The sequence below is a fragment of the Xenopus laevis genome, chromosome 3S (genome assembly GCF_017654675.1).
Source record: "Xenopus laevis strain J_2021 chromosome 3S, Xenopus_laevis_v10.1, whole genome shotgun sequence".
Classification (NCBI taxonomy): domain Eukaryota; kingdom Metazoa; phylum Chordata; class Amphibia; order Anura; family Pipidae; genus Xenopus; species Xenopus laevis.
In genome coordinates this window covers 66,063,361-66,084,895 of record NC_054376.1, presented here as the reverse complement: position 1 = coordinate 66,084,895, position 21,535 = coordinate 66,063,361, and the positions used below count along the sequence as shown (strand labels likewise).

Here is a 21,535-nt window from a genome sequence, read left to right as displayed (position 1 = left end):
TTTTTAATATTTGTAGCATTGCCACAATTTGCAATCTTTAGTTGCAATGCAATAGTAAATAACTAAGGAGCATCTGTAATAATTACACAACAACATTTTACACAGGGGATTATCTTCTTTGTTTCCAGGTATTTACACAACCCAGCAAAATTGGCCTGTAACCCAAATCTCAGGATGAAAACCTTAGGTTGATTCATAGAATTAAATGGATTACCATTGGGTGCCACTATTTCTACAAAGAAACTGATTTTACTGTTAGTTCAGTTGACTATGGATGGAAAGTTTCATTCTAAATCTTTAAGTGTTTTGTTGAATTCTGTTGTAAAGAAAAGTCTTTCACATAAAATGCAATAGGAAGAAGCACAAATGGTAGAAAATTGCATCAGTTAGCATGGGTCTAAGTACATTTGAAAAGTCACTTACATTTATATGTTCTTTTCCACCTAATTTGGCCCTTATGCGGGGATTCCTGATAATGTCCAGATTTGTACCCCACACGGATATAGGAGTGTTTCCACTGAAATCAGAGAAGTGGTGCAAGTTTAATTACCCACCATTTAATATGAGATCCTTTCCTATGGACAAATGCTTTGCCCAGTTTCATAGCAGGAGATTCATGAACAGTGTAACAGAGACACTATAAAAGTATAGCATTTCTTGACTCTGCTACAAGCATCCTCACTTATTGTAACCTCTCACAGCTGCAACCTTACAATTTTCCTTTAATGGTGGATCATTTGTGTTATGCATAACACATGAAACAAAGCATAACAGAACGATAAGCCATACTGTTTTCTTTTAAAATACTCCATTAAATTTGTACTTTACATAAGGAAAACATCAGCCCTTTGGGAAAGGGAATAAAAAAGGAGTAAGGATTTAATTGCAGAGCTCATGATGGCACAAGGGGCACTTTGTCAGTTAAGGGAGAAGAGTTTTTTCAACAAATGACAAAGTGCCTTAAAAAGTTTCCCATTGGCTGGTTTTGGTAATAGCTCATGTAAAGCAGTTACTAGTAAAAATTACTATTACATGCCAGTGAAGTGGTCACAGCTAGGATAAAACTGACCAAACCAGAGAACCATTAAACTGCTAAAAACACTCTGGTAGGTATCCAAAATGTCCCTAAGGTTCCTGAGATAAGAGTAAACGGTTTTGATGACCCCCTAAAAAGATACATTGGAGGTCATGTTTGTGAGATGACACTTATAACTCTGTTTATCAGATAATTCCACAATCATTTGCTTTTGTAAAATTATAAATAATGCCCATTTGCTGTAGTCTATGAGACTGAATAGGGTCTAAAATGACTCCATATTTTAGAGAGTGAAAATGTACTGTATACTTGTGACTAACTTTGCCCTTGTACAGAATAAAGCAGAGGTGGAAGATTCAAATGCATTTATTGGCTTCTATTTCAGTTCTGGGTGAATCCATCTATCTGTTGTGTATGTGCAGATTTAGATTAAGTATCGTCAGAAATTATAATGATAATACACATCTGTATTAAAGTTTGAATGAATCTATTTCTAAATAGGGTATACATACATTCTTCAAAGGGACATAATGTAAGGGAATATTGTCTATATTTATATGAAGGGAAGAAGACTCATTAAGGGGAAAACTTTAAAAAAAAAACTTGTATGAAACCTCCATTGTAAAACAATGTGAAATACTTGCTTGGCTCTACCAAGTAATACATTTAGGGTAAATCTTCTACAATACAATCAGTGTAATGTTAGCTGAACTTTACCTGACAATGCTCCACTCTGGTTCCATTTTGAGAATTTTGGGATCCTCCACATACTCAAACTGCAGTTCTTGAGCAATCTTCGCTTTGTCGACCTGTACTGTAACTTTTACCTTTCCCAGATTCATAGAAGCTGTAGTATTGCAAAAGATCTCTGTTGCTGTTTTCCTGACAAAGCAATGCAAGCAATAAAGAAAATGTTTTACAAAGAGAGTTCACAATTAATGGGATGAGACTTGTGTTACAACAATTAATTATGCACAAATAGGATAATAAAGTTCACGCATAGAAAAGTGAAATATTTATAACAGCATTACTGTGTCTTTCTGCCAGCGGAAAAATAGTGTATGAATCATGTTTTGCTAGGTTTTTTACGAGCAGTATTTTAATAGCTTTCTTCAAAATGTGCACAGCAGCAGCTGGATCAACACAAAATGTTGTACATTTAGCGACTGTGCTGGTCAGTCATGAGAAGACACTAGGTGATTGCTATATAACCTAGCCTCAGAATCATAGGAAGTTTTTGCACCAAGATGTTAATGATACTGACAGAACTTGGCTGACAGTCCTCGAGTTACATACACCCGCTTTACATACAACTCAACCTAACAAACTATTACAGTAACGTACTGTGGTTTGCTTGACTTTTATTAGCATTTAACTTAATAAACCACCTGCCCCAATCCCCTCTGGTGTGTGTTGTCTACTGCGCAGAAAAGTAAAAATAAATATGTACAGAAAGGTAAAAATGAATGCACTGTACTATGTTAAGACTGACATCTGTCTAAGTTGCATTTAATAAGTAAATATATATTTTTCAACTTACATACAAATTCAACTTAAGAACAAATGTACAGACCCTACAAACACAAAGTAGTGCTACACAAACACTCTCACCGTTCTTTGCAGTGTCGAGTGATGTCTGTGACCCTGTCTGCCCAGTTCTGGTTCACATACAAGAAAATACTTCAGCAGCACTCCGATTATGGTGAAAAAATTGGTACTTTATTCGTGCCTCAAGCTAAGCGACGTTTTGAGCTTTTCCAGCCATTATCAAGCTTACAAAAACGTGTAATAAACAATCCTTAAATAGTGTTAAGAGGGGGAGGCTCACTTAATTCCAAACATCTCTCCCAATCAGTGCCATTGATATTCACATTGTTGTGCATGGATAAAAACATACATAGTAGCAGTTTAAAAACTTTTCAAATGTGTATCAAAAAGTGTAACAATAAAATGTCCAATTCCAGTGTTTAAATATAAAGTGTCCAATTACTTGCTTCCATGTGCAAATTGTACATTATTTAAAATATTTTGCTTCTAATCAGTGTCGCATTTTAGAAATTCATTTTGCATATCCACATATCTTAAAAATATAACTCACAATTTGTATGCTCTACACCTGTGCAGGAATGCCTATGTATTGTCGACACAGTCATTCCCAGGATATCCTATTTAAGGATTGTTTATTACAGGTTTTTGTAAGCTTGATAAAGGGCTGGAAAAGCTTGAAACGTCGCTTAGATTGAGGCACAAATAAAGTACCAATTTTTTCACCATAATTGGAGTGCTGCTGAAGTATTTTCTTGTAAATGTACAGACCCTATTTCATACGTAACCCAGGGACTGCCTGTATTGTAGTCATCTTTGTGTTGAGGGCCCTTTCCTAATGCAGCTCTGTTACAGAAGCTATCATTATGAGCAGTATGTGTGTAGTCAGGTCCAGACTGAGAATTAAAATAGGCCCTGGCATTTCAGGTACACAGAGGCCCAATCAGCCCACACAGAGGCCCAATCAGCACCCACCAGCCCACTAAATACTGTCTCTCTATGGCACCTTATAGCAGCCCCTCTGGCATTTGCCAGAACCCACAGATTGGAAGTCCCGGCCTGTGTGTAGTTCCTCTGCCAGCTCTGATATCAGAGGGGCACCATTTCAACAGAGTGAATACACTGAAGCAAATATCGCCTCTAAGCTTTGAACTTGTGCACATACACATAAATTTTGATGCCTGACCAGATGAAAAATTGCAGCGAACACAGGACCCACCCACTTATATAAATTATTGCTAGTTTTTCTGAAGAACATTGTTTTAAAAATAGGATTACCTGTCAAAAATGCATGGCTCTCCTCCAAACATAACTTTTACACTGCTACCTGCACTCAGATTTGTTCCAGTTATAGTGACCTGTGTCCCTCCTGATACTGGTCCCTGGGAAGGCTCTAGTCGTGACAGAGCTAATGTCTGTGAAGAGAACCAAACAGGGATTAAATAGATGGATCACACATCATACAATGTACTAGTGCATAAACCACACAGATGAAATGGAATAAATGAACCTATAGCATCCAATCATCAAATAGCATTTGCTGGACAGCTGTTTAAAAACAAACATCTATCTGATTGCTATGAGTTAGTAGATGTGGGTACAAAACTTGCCAAATAGATAGGCTGAGCAATATAAAAAATGTTTCTAATATACTGTAGTTTGTTTACCAAAAATGTAACCTATAAAGGCTGGAGTGAACAGATGTCTAGGCAGAACACTACTCCTGCTTTGTATCTGCCTGTAATATGTTAGTTCTTATAACTAACTACTGTATACTGAAAACATTGTTTATTTTGCACAGCCAGTCTATTTACCCAGTTTTTAGTTTTACACTGAACTGTTCCTTTAAGACTTACAACCCATTAGTGTAGTGATTACATCTAGTCCAGTTTTATATATCGATGTATATGTCTTCCAATTTGCTAATAATTATGAAAAACATTAAAGCAAAATACTGTGCAAGAAATAAATAAGAACTAAAAAAGAAATAAAACAGGCCCTTACTGATGTAAGACCACGTCAAGATAATGCCATATTACTATGACATTGAAAGGACTATGCAAAGGATGTATGACTGACATGCCAACCAATTGGCTATGAGAAAATTAATGATATTTTAGTTAATAGTAGTTTATATGAATATGAGAAGTATACAAAATGCAAGAAAATATCAGTAATTCAAGTCTAGAGTTATGAATAGTTATGAGCATTAAAAAATCTGTATTGGGAAAATGATGAGAGAGAGAGTGAGTTCCACTGTGATGACTATATAAGCACAAACAAAATATTAATTGTAAATGGGAGATAATGCATTACAATCTGGAGAACATATTCATTATTAACACACACCTACCTTTTTGCAATAACTGTAGTTACCATACATTCAATTGGACATTTTTAGACACCAAAAGTATGACTTGGATTAGATTTAGGAAACTTATGTTGTGTTATTAGGCAAGGTGCAGTACCACAATGTCAAAGAACTATTATTGGTCTAAACCCAGTTTCAGTATCAGTGGGTGGAACAGTGGATGGTGTGATTGCACAAAAACTAGCTTTCACAAGGCTGCATATCCCTGTCCTAATGCAAAGTTCAATTAACTGAGATAGAGTGCACACACACACAAGACTTATGGATCTATTTTTAATGCACTAATATTGAAAAACTGAAAATAACTGGAAAAAGTTTGTAAGGGGGATTTGTTATTGTTATTAGTAATTCCACTCCACAATAGGGTTCACCTTCACTTCTCAGATTTATCCCAGAGTGTATTACACTATGGCAATGGTCTCATGCAGGTAAACCATATATATGTTTATATGTGTATCATTAATAAGCCTAGCTCTTATAATAATTTATTAACTCCAGTCTAGGGTCATAAGAGAACATTGTAAGGATGACAAGCTTTCTGCTCTTGGTATGCAGATTTGGTGGAGCTCCAGTTTTTGCTTTGAGCTACTGAAGAGGAAACAAATTACTGAAGTCCTATTATATGTTACCATGAAGAGGAAAAAAGAAATTCTCTGAGAGATTCACTCTTTTCCTTAACATGCCCTTTTCACATGAAATAATTAAAGAAAGTGTGCAATGCAGTCAATTTCCAGTAGCACTTCACTTTAACCATTCCGTCATTACAACCTCATTAGATCCTTGTGCTGATCTCATATGCTTTTCCCACAGGCACCCCCCTGCAATCTACTGATAATAAACACTTAGAGACACTCCTGGATCACATTGCTGCAACAATAGATGCACTGCACTATAACGAAGCATAAAAGATTCCACTTTGGTGCTGCTCTCAGACAACTGAAGTATTTAAACCAAGTACTGTTTATTACACTGTGAGAGGCAGAATGACAAATGCAGTTCCTAATGACTTGTGGGTAGGGATGGGCGAATTTGACCCGTTACGTTTAAAATTCGCCGGTGGCGAAATGTCGCCAACGCCAATTAAAGTCTATGGGCATCAAAACATTTTGTCGTGCGCTGAAATTTTTTCGACGCACGTCTTTTATTTCGATGCACAACGCCATACAAGTCTATGCCCGTCATTTCTGCAGCGAAACAAGGCAAAAAGGAAAAAATTCGCCCATCCCTACTTGTGGGGAATTTTTGATACTAGGTATAATGTTAAATTGTCTGCAAACTACACGGAAATGTAACTACTGGGTGCAACTAGGGCCCCCCTCCGGAAGCGGACATCACCAGGTCCGAACTGGGATTCACAATAGGCCCTGGCATTCCAGCCAGGAAGTTCTTCTGATGCAAACAAAGAACTGTGTATGAGTCAGAGACAATGTCCCCAGGTTTACTCACATCACAGTGGTTAGAGGAAAAAGGCACAGGCACATCACATGCAGCTTTACACATGCTGACACTCCCTTAGGACAGACTTGGCAGGCATCCCACTTCACCTCTGTGACATATTCCGGTAGTGGTCTCTGGATCAACCTCAGGGCAATCATCTCTCCTGATTCCCTCTCCGCTGGGATCCCTATACTACAGGCAATATGGCCTGGGAGAGATACCTCCAATCTATCACTCCTATGTTAGAGCTCAGAACTGCTCTTATTTAGCTCAACCCTGACTATATTACACTCCTAGAGTGTACTAGTACTGGGAGCTCACCTGTCACTTTCTATTCATCATCGCCGGGACTGCCTGGTCCCTGACTTGGACACATGCCTTTCTGGGCCTTGCTGTACCAGGCTCCCCTGGGCACACCCAGCTGGATCACCATCCAGAGACCAAAGAGGAAGAGGCCACTCCTTACACACACTATATTGCAGTGTGGCAGGAAGTTGTCACTACACCTCTTGGCCAATCACACTAAGAAAAGGGAGGGGCCTTAAAGTCATAGGGACAGATTAACCCCTATGGGCCCCTACATATACATCCATGTACAGTGGTTACATAATTCAGCAGTGCACAGGTAAATCTCTTGAACTACATAGTAGAGTGGATGTGTAGGCATTTCAGAGATACTTCCCTTACATTGCACAAAGCACAGCAACATAATTCCAACAGATCACTACACATATAAAAAGACTAAACATTCTATTGGTACGAATAGCATTGCATCCTCTAAAGCAAATGGACTGTTTTACAAGTAAACGCATACTTACCACAAAGTAGTAAAGTAAGGAGGATCTTGCCATAAAACGAGGTCTGCAGTTTCCCACACAAACATCCACAAATCCTGCATGCTGGCTGGGCTTGGCATCCCCTATTTCACACACTATTCTGTAGGCATTAGAAACAAAAAAAAAATCAGTTTCCATAAGACTCTCCAGTAAACATGACATTAAATTACAGATGAAGTAAGCAAGCTATAATGGTGCCAAATACTGTATCTCACCATTGTGCTATAAGGCCCACTGTTTTGAACAGCAGAAAAGGAAGTCAATGCACCATATTGCTCTAAATGCACTATTTAAGCTTACTCTTAGGGGGTGATTTATCAAGATTCAAAGTTTAATTTTTGCCAAAATTGTATATTTTTTTTGCACAAAAACTCACAAATTCAAATTATATTTTCAAAAACTCAAGTGTTAGAAGATAATCATAAAATGCTAAGAATTTTTCATTTGTATCATTGGAATGGGCTACAAAATAAGAATGGGTGACTGGAAGCACCAACTTACTGTTCAGCTGGAATATACTCCTCAATCAAAGGAGTACATTTCACTTCTGCTACTTTGACATCATTTTCAATTTCCCAAAATTCCAAACCCAGGTTTTCTCCCCGAATAGTTACTTTTGTTCCTCCCTCCCGTGGGCCAGTTACTGGTGTGATCTGAAGAAGTATAAGCATTGCATTGGACTTATTTATTTATAATACACATATGCCACAGATATACTTATATAATTTATAAATGATATCTTTATAAATGAAGCTCAGTAATGTCATCTGTTAAAATCAGTGCTTAGAGATGTAATTTGTGTCTCATGACTGAAACTTGGATATTGTTTGAATGGTACTTCTGTAACAGTCTTTCCGCTTTGTTGAATATTTAGCAGTTAAATAATAGATAGCATTAATGAGCAAAGAGAAAATGTACCCAATAACATTACTTAATACATTGTACATAATTTCACTTAATATGGCTTGAGTCGAATTAACTGTTTATACTGCATTACAAATTCCTCTAGTTTTCTCCTTTGCACATTCCATTGGGTCCCATCTGTATTGCCTTAACTGGCTATAATACAATATAATTATTAGTAAATAATGTCAAAAAAGGTAACAGGAAACTGTAATTGATTTGCCTAATTATAAGTAACTGCCATCTAACTCTACACCAAGAATTCAGTTCTCTGCTTAATTGTCTACTTATCGTTGGTTCAAATACCTTAATTGTCTTCCTAATAGGACACATAACATTCAAAAGCTAACAGACAATTTATACTGATTGGTAATTGTCATGTGACTATCAAGGCTAATATTTTTTTCTATGAAGTTATATCTTTAATTTTATTTCACTTCCATGAACAGCAATTTTTTGCTGTCTACATTTGGCAGTATTTCAATAAGTAATTTAAATGCACATTCTTTGGTACAGTATGCAGGGTAGTGCAAGGTGCTGGCAGTTGTTGTTATACTTGTGCCCACGTAAGCTGAACTTTACATATTGCACCTGATTGGCAAAGGTGCTCTGTGTATATATAAACGATGGGGTGCAACTCTGTGCCCCATAGAACTTCACTACCACTACTCCCAGCACTTGTGCCAGGAGTAGTGGTAAACAGTGTCGGACTTGGAAACCAGGGGCCCACCAAAAAACCCTTAGACCAGGGGCCCACCCAAACACCTTTAGACCAGGGGCCCACTCTAAGTATTATTTTCTTCCTTTCCTTAGTCAACCTCTTTTCTCCTATTCTCTTTTCTTTCCATACAATAACATATTATTCCATCTATTTATTCTCATAGAAAAAGGGAATGGTCATGAAATAAGCCAAATACTTAGAAGCAGGAGGGCCCACTAACACCTTGGCCCACCGGGAGTTTTTCTGGTATCCCGGTGGGCCAGTCCGACACTGGTGGTAAATGAACCCTTCTTTGTGAAGCTTAAAATTCTTCATCATTATTGTCTTATCTTTGTCAAAGATGTGTGTGTATGACTCTGTACACACATCATTATTAAAGAAAAATTTAATGAATCACTAGAATAAGGTACACTTTAGGGCATACTGTCCCTGGCAAGCATATGTAAATTCACTTATTATTACAGCAGCAGGGATGGAAAAACTAGAAGTGGAGAGCATTTTAAAGACAAAATTAGTGAAAAAATCAGACTGGACAGATATGTCCTAGTCAAAAAATGCAGAGAAATGCAGAGAGAAGCTTGTGTAGGAAATAAATTCATTATATCATAACAACCTGTCAAAATGTACAACTGCTGCTAACAGCAACATGATGTTTCTTCTCTGCTTTTTCTCCTTGCAACACAATTTTCATCACTGTAATTTTATAGTCTTCTAATTTCACAGTGAGCCAACATAAACATAGTAAATAATTCTACTGAATTTGTTTTTACCCCAAATTTTATACAGCTGTTTAAGGAAATGCTGATCACTTTAACAGTAAATACTAGATACATGCCTATTTAATGGAGATTTAACCTTATGCTGGAAAGGTTTATGAGCATCACCTTTAATGAACTTTATTAGTCATATTACTTTTCTAAACGATTGGATTCTTTTCATTGAGAAAATAATTCATAAATCTCTCCATTCAAAAGATAGTTTTCTAAGAATGCAGATTATATTATTTTTACCTTCAGTGCAAAGCTAGATTGAACTTGATCCCATATTCATTTAAAAGTATGGCTAGTTTGGAGTAATTTGGAATAATAGAATAAAGTGGTTAATCAACATGATGGTTTGTCACATATAAAGCTCCATATTATGCATTCAGTTCTTAGTGAGTAGACTCTGACGAAGTTGAAGTAGTATGTAACAGCTTTGAAGATACAACTAATGAAAAACAGGGATTTAGATATCTGCATAACCCAATTATAAGGTCAGGACAGGAGTGAGATTTATAGCAGAAGAAATTCGGATGCACACCTGTTAATTGCAATTGTGTCCAAGACAGTGATTTATTTGAAGCCCAAAGTATACATCACAAACATTGTCTATCATTAAACATATTTTTATGTATAATTCTGATGATACTTTGTAATGTTAATAGGATACTTGTTTGCTAACAGATATGGATAGACAAAGTAACCCCTTATTACTCTACTGTACAAGTAATAGAACCCCAGAATAACTAGTCCTGAAGGCTGGCTATATTACTTTATTATAAATTATCCCATGGAAGGTAGGTAGGTAGGTATGTATGTGTATGTGCCTGTGTGTATGTTTACATATGGTTGATCTCTTTTAGATACATTTTGGAATTTCACTAGGTTGTAGTTTGTAGCTTACTGTTACACAATTCACTAATGACACAGAGAACTGCAATAACACAATTGAGTAAACTGTGGAAAAGCATGCCTAATTATTTAGGAACACTTCAGTGACTTCTGGTGAGGCCACTGTCTTTGAGGCACATTATGAAAATTTCTTAAGAAAATTAGACATTCAAAACCGAGAGAAACACAGTCTTGAATGAGAACTAGTTTACATACTTGTGTTATTCTTGGATTTGCACACTTTCCATACGTCCCTGATAGCTCTAGCCATTGGCTTTCTGATGGCAAGCAGTGCTGTTTGAGGGTACATTTGCCTTCTGCGACACACCAACCGCACTGAAAGTCTGTATTAGCCTTCAAACACAGGCCGCAACTTGGCCGCTTGGCTCCACATTTGTATAGGTGAACTGTGGAAAGAAGGAGAATTAAGTAGATTAAATCTGTTAATACTGTATAGGATTAAATAACAATACTGTTATACACAGCACTCAATATTTATCCATATATTACCTTGCAACTTGAAATATCACACTGTCTGAACATTTCAAACAAAATTAAGGGGTATATATGGGTTTATTCTAAGTGTTATGCACAAACGCCATTAAATTATAGCTACCTGATTTCTTCCATTTCTTTCTAACATGAGGTCTGAGGTGGTGTAAAATAACAGTATAAAATATGGCCTTCTGGCAACATAAAAGGAAGTATGTACCTTAATATTTTTTATTTTCCTGATATTAATATAGTGCCAACATATTTCTGTGCCCTTAGGCACATAGACAGAGGCCAATAAATCTACCTACCTGCATGTGTTTTAAGTGTGGGAGGAAACCAGAGTATTCTGAGGAAACCCATGCAAACATGTGGAGAACATACAAGCTCCTTGCAAATAATGCCCTGTTTGGGATTGAACTCAGGACCCCTAACACTGCATGACAAAAGTACCAGCAACTGAGCCACTGTGTTGCCCAATACAATTAAGGTTTTTTTTTTAATGGATAATGCATTTTACACTGCTTCACAATAGGCTCCAATGTGTAGCATTTCGTTCTTAGTTCTCTCTCCTGATTTAATTCAGGTATTTCCTTTATATAATTACACATTTAATAGAACCACCCCTTAGATCTTCTCTTGTCCCTGTGTGTATTACAAATAGAATGTTCTTATAGGTATTTGCCAAGTGGGTAGTAAAGTACAATATTAAAAGAAAATAGTTTTTGTTAACAGCTGTATAATACTTTAACAAATATCTTGGCCCTCTTTAGTCTCAAAAACAATATCTTTATTTTTGCCAGATTGCTACATTAGTCACATTCTGTAAACCCAGCATGGGATATATTACCTTTGTTGAGAGCTGGGTTGTCGATGCTAAAATCCCCATTCCAGACCACAGTTAGTTCTACAGGGAGGCTGTCAATCTCCATACCTTCATAGGCGTACTGACGAGAGAAGGAAAGAAACATTAGAGTTAAGAAAGCCATCAACTGCAGTATATTGCATTTATGAACCCAAGAAGCACTCGAGAAAGATGCAACATAGTGTTTTATTTAACTAATGCTAACTAGTGTTCCCTCTAAGCTCTGTGTTTGCTCATCCCTAGCACAAGTTAGGACTCTTTCCTAATTCACTGCATATTTGAATCCATCCGTCCACTGCTCTATACACACAACCTTAAAAGAATGCTATAGTATGATGATTCTTTCCATTAATTTAAGTCAATATAATCAGGATCTAGTTACTTTTAATGGATGATGTCTGGTTTCTATTTCCATCATCCAGTGTTATTGTGCCTGGTCTGTCAATTTCTTATTGGTATACCAGGAAAACTTCACATACTGAAGGTTTTAGGTCACATACGCGGGTTGGAGTAGCCTTCTCAAGAATACGTCCTGTTGATAAGCAGGTTTTGCTTTCACTTATTATTATTATTATTAATAATAATAATAGTTATATTAATACTATAATACTATTGGGAAGTCTGACTGTGTAACACATCTCTGTGTTTAGCAATTGTTTCACATACTGTATAACCTCCTCATCTCAAATTCCATGACATACCAGGAAAGAAGATGAAGCTATGGTAACACACCATACCATAATTATGAAGGTATGTAAAATTATTTACACAAAATAAAGGTATAAAAACTGGTGTATAATTAATGTCATAATTATAATATTTTGCTGTACAACAAGGAAAGTTTACATCACTTCAGAGTATGGCCTTTTTTCTTAAGCACACTGCAGAAACATTAACTTTTTGCCCCAGGCGACTCAAAATGCAATGGCCCAGGGTATTTGGCTTTGGAGTGCAGTGCTAATTTTTTTATTTTCCCCAGCTATTACTTGCATAGGGGTTGAGCGGGGCACATGAACAGTAGAGCCAATAGTCCCAGTGTAATGCACAGTAGTTCCCAGTCCCTGGAGATGGACAGATACTAGTGTTCCAAAAGGAGTTATGGCTTAGATGCAACTCACTAGGTTAGTGGAAAGCCCAGGTGATCTGCCCTATAGCATGGGCAGGCAGCTAAACTATATGGATAAGAGTGGCAAGCACTGGTAGGATCACTCCAATCCAGACATGTAAACAAAAGTAAATGTATTGCAACATATGCATCCGCTCCTAGCACATAGCTTCTTGGCCTGCATGTAATTGAACTACTCCATGACTATAGTGCTGCCTGCATTTAGTAGTGCTGCATTTATAAGGGGCAGGCGGGAAAAGGGCAAATAGGTGTCCCTCCTTCCAACCCCTATCCATTCCCTAATTTGTACATCATTCAGAGGAACTAGACAGAGAGAGGAAGCGGTTTCGGACCACAACAGAGCCCAGTACTTACCACCCTACAGCAGCCAGTAAGAACAGGGCTGCCTTGTACCTGCTGCTGATCTTCACCTTGCACCAGATTAATTTTGTGCAGAAAAGTATGAAAGTAGCCTTAACAGTTTCTTGAAAGTAAATTCAAGCTGTCTGCCAGCTATATAAAGGTGCATGCTTTAAGTCAACATTTTCTATATATTGCGGTTAATGATAATAAAGCTTTAATACTCTCTCTTAAAATCATATAGAACACAGATTTTGAACTTTATTGTGTCTACCTTATCAAAAAGTGTCCTATGCCTTGGTTAAAGTAAGACATGTCTAATTGCACATTTATCTCTATTCAGTTTTATTGCTTTCCCTATATGTAGGACAAAGAAGAAATGATTACACAGCAGAGAAAATAGCCTTCAACTGACATTTGAAATCATCACAGAAAATTAAATAAAGGTCAACAAAAGATCTGATGATTGGTATATTGTGAAAGACAAATCTTAATTTGCAGCACCAGACTTAAATTTAAAGGTACCTTAGCACACAAAGAAAACAACTTTCCTGTACCTGACTTTCTTGTCACCAAGTTTATCAGCCATTAACCACTATCAATTTTACTAAACTGTACCGTAATGCCATGCCCTAACCACTAGCTAGTTTCTAAAGAGTGGAACCTCACAGGAGGTTTAGAACATTGGGCAGGAACTAGTGATGTGTGGGCCAGGAAAAACGCAAACTGCATCCAACCCTAACCTGTGCATGCCTTTGGTTCCACAGAATCTGTAGGAGGGGTGGAGGAGTGTACTTCTCTAGTCTGACCCACAACCAGTCCTACCTTGCAATGCTAGGCCAAATTTCAACCCAAATCAGCCCAGGTGGTGGTCAACCTACGGGTCACCACAGTTTCAGGTCAACCTGCACATCACTACTGCTTTACTATCATTTGCAGGAGAATAATTCCACCCATCACAATAACTCTGGGTTTATGCTCTGCATGGATATCCATACTGTTAATAGAATATGCAGTATTTACATTTTCTTATCAGATGCAACAGTGTGGTATGATATTCCATTCGATCCTGAATGGTCTGGCATTGGGAAACTAGCTCATTATAGCCGATTCATGAAACTTTATTTGGACTAATTCTGTTTGGTCAACATCAGACTATTCAGTAATTCAAGCATACACATATTATTCTAAACATTGCTGTTTTTAGGACATTATAAGATTTACTGCATGCATTCAGCTTGCCCCTGCATAACATGGATAATTATGAGAATACCTCTCCAGTAGTACAAGTTTTTACCAGCTTTACCAATTGAAGATGTGTCATGCATAATAAATGAATACGAGCTTACTCTCACACATAGAAAATATTTCATGATCTGGTCCATCTCATCAAATATTGTATGACCTGAACACACTTGTTGATGCCCTATGTGCTCAGATGGAAGTTATGGGTTCTGGGCCAACTATATTTTCTGTTTAGCTACAATTAAAGAAAATACAATTCTAAGTAACTTTTCAATACAGAGTTGATGGTTTGAATTATTTGAACATGTTATTTCTACTGAAACAGTATTTGATTATCTTTCCTGTTCTATGGGTCTGAGTTTTAAAAAATGTTAACAGGAGTCAGTTCACCTCTAGGTCAGAAATATCTGACTTTTATGGTGGAGATCTCATAATCAAAAAATGACCCATTTCCATGTTCAACTTGTAAGAGGTGAAAGCAGTTGTGTGTGACCCTTGTGCTAGGCTTGCTCAGCTCTCACTACAAATATCCTCCACAGTATGTTGCACAACACCAACATAGTTGGAAGTTATTTTGCTTTCCAAACTTGACTTAACTATTGACAGCTTCAAAATGACATCCTCACAGGTGCTACACTTACTACCAGAGTGTACTATCTGTAGTGGTGTACACAATGCCATTTTTTCTCTTTGTTAGGTTGTCATAGTATGCACATTCACAACAACATCTGGGACATCGTCCCTATTACCTGTTCCACTTCAGCGATCAGCTTCTTCCAAGGCTTCTTCCTTCATGTTCCTGGCTAGGGCTAACATTCAGTAACATCTTGCTTATTCCCTCTACCTCCTGGTTGGGATAAGAGCTGCCCATAGCCTACCTGTCTCATGCACCTAGCACATGCTATTACATTACCCTGTACTAGCTACTCCTAACTGCCTTTAGTTATTAACCAACTAACCTCCTGCAGGTAAATGCTGAATCCTGCCATACCCTTTCAGTCTGAAACATCAACTCAAACAGACACTCTCCTTTTATACCCTTTGCTACCTCTCACGGCCCTCTGGTGCCCACTTTAAAGCATTACACACATTATATAGTACAAACTTCAGAACTCAGTCTTATCCTAATTACAAATTTACATAATACATTAACATTTTCCACCCCCCTAACAAACTCACTGCTTGGAATTTGCAATATCAATCCACACTCTGTGTAATGTTGTAAATATAACATACACATAGAAATAAAAATGTGTTTATTGACTCTTCTGCGGCCAAAGCTTGGCATGCATACTTTATGCAATTTCTAGCCTGGTAGTAGAAGATATTATCCGACCTGTGATTCTTGGGTGCAGTAAACTGTTAGATCATAAACTTTTAATTACTGAACAGTTTAAATGTTCAGTAACCTATACAAACTAATCATTCTGCCATTACGCAAAGCTTCTCATTTCTTCCTTTTATGACCTGAGAAAAGCACTTATATACCAATATGCCCTGCTGCTCCTCATCTTCTCCTGGAAGATCCATCATGTTAAGTATTTCATTTGTGCTTAATCTTCCAAACCATAATGTTAAGGGATACAAAATGTGTGCCATCCAATAAAATGCAATGCAACCACAAGCATTTCTATTTTGGATCTTCTTTCAAATCAAATCCTACAATTCCATATGTTTAATGGAATTAACGAACTGAATTAATTAGTAATTGAATTTAATCATATTTGCTAGAGAAAACATTGTACTGAATTGATTTTATCTGCGAATGGTTAAAGGAATTGTTGAGTGTAAAAATAAAAACTGGGTAAATAGATAGGCTGTGCAAAATAAAAAATGTTTCTAATATAGTTAGTTAGCCAAAAATGTAATGTATAAAGGCTGAAGTGACTGGATGTGTAACATAAATAGCCAGAACACTACTTCCTGTTTTTCAGCTCTCTTGGTTTACACTGACTGGTTACCCTGGTTACCAGGCAGTAACCAATCAGAGATTGAGGGGGGCCACATGGGTCATATCTGTTGCTTTTGAATCTGAGCTGAATGCTGAGGATTAATTGCAAACTTACTGAACAGATACGTCCCATGTGGCCCCCCTTCAAGTCGCTGACTAGCTCAGAGTTACAGTATAGAGCTGAAAAGCAGGAAGTAGTGTTCTGGCTATTATGTTAGACATCCAGTCACTCCAGCCTTTATACATTACAGTTTTGGCTAACTAACTATATCAGAATTTTTTTTTATTTTGCACAGCCTATCTATTTACCCAGTTTTTATTTTCACACTGAACTGTTCCTATAAGATCTCTCTAGAAAAAAAAAACACACAGTAACTCATCATATAGTGTAAAAAATGCTGAAACTCGAATACTCAACAATATACATTAACTGTTAATACAAGTATAGTAGATATTTGGTATGTAAACACTATAAAAATATGCTAAAAGCCTTTTGTGGGAGAAGAGAACATTTGGTACAGTGGAGGAAAAAAAAAAAGGAATGACCAACTTTCACTACTTTTTATGTAGCAACAAAAGCATATTGTGACCCATTCGTATAGTCATAGAGGGAATAAATAAAAAAAATAAAGAGATATCACCTTCAACAAACAGCACACTAAAACAGAAATCCTGATTTATTTTCCATATATGGTAATGAATTATGCATTCAAATGTTCACTTACTTTGCTATTTAATAAATAATTAAATTATGAAGCAGGTATGTATACTGATGGGCGAATTTGCGTCGTTTCGCTTCGCAGAAAAATTTGCGAATTTCGTGCGAAATTCGCAAAATGGCGAAAAATTCGCGAAACGGCACTGGCGCCTGTTTTTTTCATGCCGGCCCCCTTTTATGACGACGGCGTCAGTTTTTTCGAAAAAAAAATATATTTGACGCTGGCGATTTTTTGCCGCAAATTTATTTGCTGGCGGCGAATTGCGCAAATTCGCTGCAAATTCGCGCCTGGCGAATAAATTCGCCCATCACTAGGTATGTACACCTGACTGTAAACTGCCATCATCCACTCCAGCCTTTGCGTTACTGACTGCATTAAAGATGTACCATCACCACAAATGTATACTTCTTTCATAATTCCAATCTTGAACAAATTATGAAAGAGGAGTAAACGGTGAGCTTGATATAGCAACAGTTATACAATTCATTGCAAACGTATGCCTCATCTTGAAAAATTAAATTCAATGAAGAAAAATAAAAAGTCCCAAAAGATAAAATGTTGCTTTCATTATTCTAAAGTAAATATATAGGTAAACACTTTTCCTTAAACTTGTAACATCTGACAATTGGTCTGGTTGTAAATGAGTTGTACTGTTTCTAAAAATTTGCCCAACAAAGTGTGTATCCTTCTTTCATCAAAAGGCATTATGTTGCATTTCTACCAACAAGAAATGCAAAGTGAATAGTCAAGGATCACATGTGAGGCCAGATATCAGATCACTATCTGAAGTTACTAGTTGGATTGAGTAAATCTCTTATTCGTTTCTGGGGGGGGGGGGGGCTGAAAGATGTTTTCCCTTATATTTATCTTTAAGAAATGGCATGCTTACTGATGTGTTCTGACACTGAACGCTGGAACTGTTGAATCGAAGAGCGGGGACCCTCTGCTCATTTCCTTGAATATTCAGGACACACTCATATCCTTTCTGACCAGACTGTGGCTGTGGCAAGTTCTTTGCTTTTAGGGTGATGGGTTTGACAACATCCACAGGGATAAGGATTTTTTCTGTTTGAAGAAGTTGAGGGCATTCCTAAATAAGGAAAACATAAAATGTTATATTTAATACAATGAGATTGACACAGCTGATAAACACGCAATCCCTATATCCATTCTTAATAGCATCTTCTACAATCACAAAAAAATTATGCTGCACTGCTATGTCTGCTTCTGTCTTTTTGGGTTAGAGAGAACATGTTGAAGGGGTTGTTCACCTTCAATCACTTTTTCAGTTCAGTTGTTTTCAGATTGTTCACCAGAAATAATGACTTTTTACATTTACTTTCTATTTTCTATTTGTGATCATTTTTCTAAAATTGAAGTCTAAAGTTTCATTTTCCACCTTCTAAAACAGCTTGGGGGGAGGGTCCCTGAGCTTCATTAAAGGCAGCTGTTAGAATTGATACAATAGTTTCTAATATTCCACAGATACTGCTGAGAAATGTGTCAACTACTTTAGCACATACTGTAAATGTATTAAATTGTTCAGTTCAGATTCTTCGTCTGGATCACTGAGCTGCCAGTCTGAAACACTACAGTCATGAACATTAAATTTTAAACTTCAATTTTGGAAAAACTTTGAAAAAATAAAAGATGGAAAGTAATTGAAAAATGTCTATTTCTGGTAAACAATCTGAAAAAAACTCAACAGAAATAAAGTGTTTGGAAGGTGAACATCCCCTTTAAGTCTGAAATTCTTTTGCTTGGTTATTTTGACAAGTATTTCTAGCTCATACTATATGTCAATTTAGTGAGCGCACTCTTACCGGATTTCTTTCGATGTGGGTGCGTTGGTCAAAGTTTCTAGTACAAAATAGTAAATGGACCCGCACTCCAATGTTTTTGTGAAAAAAAGTGTTGAATTTTATTCACAGGTGCATATCCAACGTTTCGGTCCACAATGGGACCTTTCTCAAGGATATATATATATATATATATATATATATATATATATATATATATATATATATATATATATATATATATATATATATATATATATATATATATATATAAAATAATAAAGGTATTCAGCACATACCCTGCTTTAGACTATGGGGGTTATTTACCAAACTCTGAATGCAAAAATCACGAAAACATTTTTTCAACTTTTTTAAGAAATCGGACTTTTAAAAAATCACTAATTTTTTGGAACTTATTAAACCCCGAAGATGGAAAAGTCCGAATTTAAAAATCCGCCTTGTCAGACCTGTTGAGGTTGCATATAAGTCAATGGGAGAAGTCCCAATGATTTCTTGATGTGCGCTGGGTTCCATGCAATACCCCAAAGTTGGGTGAAAATGAAAAGAAAATCGTGAAAATCAGATGGAAAAATCCAAAAGAAATCGTTAAAATCTGATTTTTCCCCGCAAAACAAATTTTCGCACAAATCTAATAATAAATAAGTGTAAAATACCCGAGCAGAATTGATCGGAGTTTGTAGCAGAAAATATTGATATCAATTCGGACTTTGATAAATAACCCCCTATGTGTATCATCCCCAATACAGGGATTGTAATCATTCATAACAGTTTCAAAATAACGTAGTGGAGCACAGAACAGTCCAAGGTATTCACAAAGAAATGCACAGGTGTATTGCACAGCAATAAAATGTATATTTGTTAAAAAAAATTATGTTCTATTCTCAAAGCTGTTGGCCAGTTGGAGAATGTGGGTATATCAATAATATTTTGCTATTATATTAAAAATTAATATTCAAGATAGAATTTCAACCCAGCATTTTGTATAATTTCAGAGCTCCAAGGTCACAGTTTATTGGTTGGTGGAGTTATACTAGCCATATGGATCATGTATTGGGAAGTGTAAAAACAGCAGGAAAGGTTAAATCTATACAGTATACTGTATAAGAAAATAAGTAAACTTTGTACCTTGTAGAAAACATTTTTGCAAATATCAGAGGTTATAATTTTGTATGTTTTCCTTGGTTTGTACAAACTCTAATATTTTATATACACTATGGGGGTTATTTATTAAAGTCCAAATGCTAAAAACTTGAAAAAATTAGGTTTTTTTACTATAAAATCCAATTTTTTAGTGGAAAAAAAAACCTTGAATTTTTCAAGATGTATTATACCCGGAGACTGCAAAAGGTCCAAATCTGAAAATACTACTTCTTTAACCTGTTATGGTCCTGTAGAAGTCAATGGCAGAGGTCATATTTGCAATATGAAGATATTATTGTTTGAGCAGGGTTTTGTATAATAATCTAAACATTTCGGCCTTTTCTTCGAATTTCACAAAAAAGTCTGACTTTTCGAGGTGTCCGAAAAATTTGGGGGGTTTTTTGTGCGACAATCTGAAAAAAGTCCAATATTTTTAATGATAAATAAGGGAAAATTATGGATTCTAGTTTGGTTGGACTTTTTTACTTAAAAAATCAGAAAAATTCGGATTTTGATAAATAACCCCCTATAAGTCTGTTTGCTATACACATCAGTCACCAAGTACTGTACCTAGATAAAGTTAAATTGCAAAAGTCAGTGTGAACATCATTGTAAATTCTGTTGACCGAAATAGAAAAACATTGAATACACTGTATTGATCTCAACAAAGCCTGTAAAGCAATTTTTGGATGTAACCTTGGGAATCATCTCCAACAAGCATTACTTAAGTGTAATGCAAAAGTACTAGTTCCAGGAGAATATTATTTATTTATTGTAGCTTGAATTTTGGTAGGATGCCAATAATATTGAGTTGGCTTGCTAACACATAAAGAACCAATGTCAAACCAATGCACACATGGAAGAACACTGAACAGATAATTAAACAAGACACTTACAAGTGAAACAAATGCATGTATTATTTATTTATTTGATCTGTCTGGAGGCTTTTACTGCTCAGGCTGCGCTAACCAATACATTTGTACATTAGTTCTATGTTCTCATCCTCTGTCCCATACCTTTTCAATTTAAATGTAATTCTCAACTTCACTGCTCGTAAGTGTAGGTTTTGTCCTGGCTTGTTCTAAACATTATTTAATTTACTTGAAATGTGGCTTTCTGTTTATATGTTCTAACAGATGTCTCTGATATTGAACCAACCTGATCTTGTATCCTCTGAGAGCAATTTAAAAGAAAGAAATAGCAAGCTAGCAGGAAGTCAGGTGATGGCCAAGCTCTCAGTCATAATTAGAGCTCAATATTCCTTGAGTAAAAGCCTTTTCTCTTCCAGGACTTTGCTCTGCCTTATTGATGGATCTTTAAAGCCAGCTTTCAGCTTA

The 21,535-nt window shown here is 36.4% G+C and overlaps 1 protein-coding gene across 3 annotated transcripts in view; it reads right to left on the bottom strand.

Annotated features, from left to right (window-relative positions):
* The window catches only part of LOC108713037 (plexin-A4), a 558,114-nt gene that overhangs the window by 62,689 nt on the left and 473,890 nt on the right, over nt 1-21,535 (bottom strand). For all 3 annotated transcript variants that reach the window (XM_041588448.1, XM_018255697.2, XM_041588449.1), the window contains 8 exons: nt 18,128-18,328; nt 11,844-11,940; nt 10,718-10,908; nt 7,727-7,878; nt 7,208-7,325; nt 3,860-3,996; nt 1,754-1,918; nt 424-517 (listed from right to left, as the gene is read on the bottom strand). In XM_041588448.1, the coding sequence (XP_041444382.1) occupies nt 424-517; nt 1,754-1,918; nt 3,860-3,996; nt 7,208-7,325; nt 7,727-7,878; nt 10,718-10,908; nt 11,844-11,940; nt 18,128-18,328 (1,155 nt within the window). The remainder of the gene's footprint in view (nt 1-423; nt 518-1,753; nt 1,919-3,859; nt 3,997-7,207; nt 7,326-7,726; nt 7,879-10,717; nt 10,909-11,843; nt 11,941-18,127; nt 18,329-21,535) is intronic.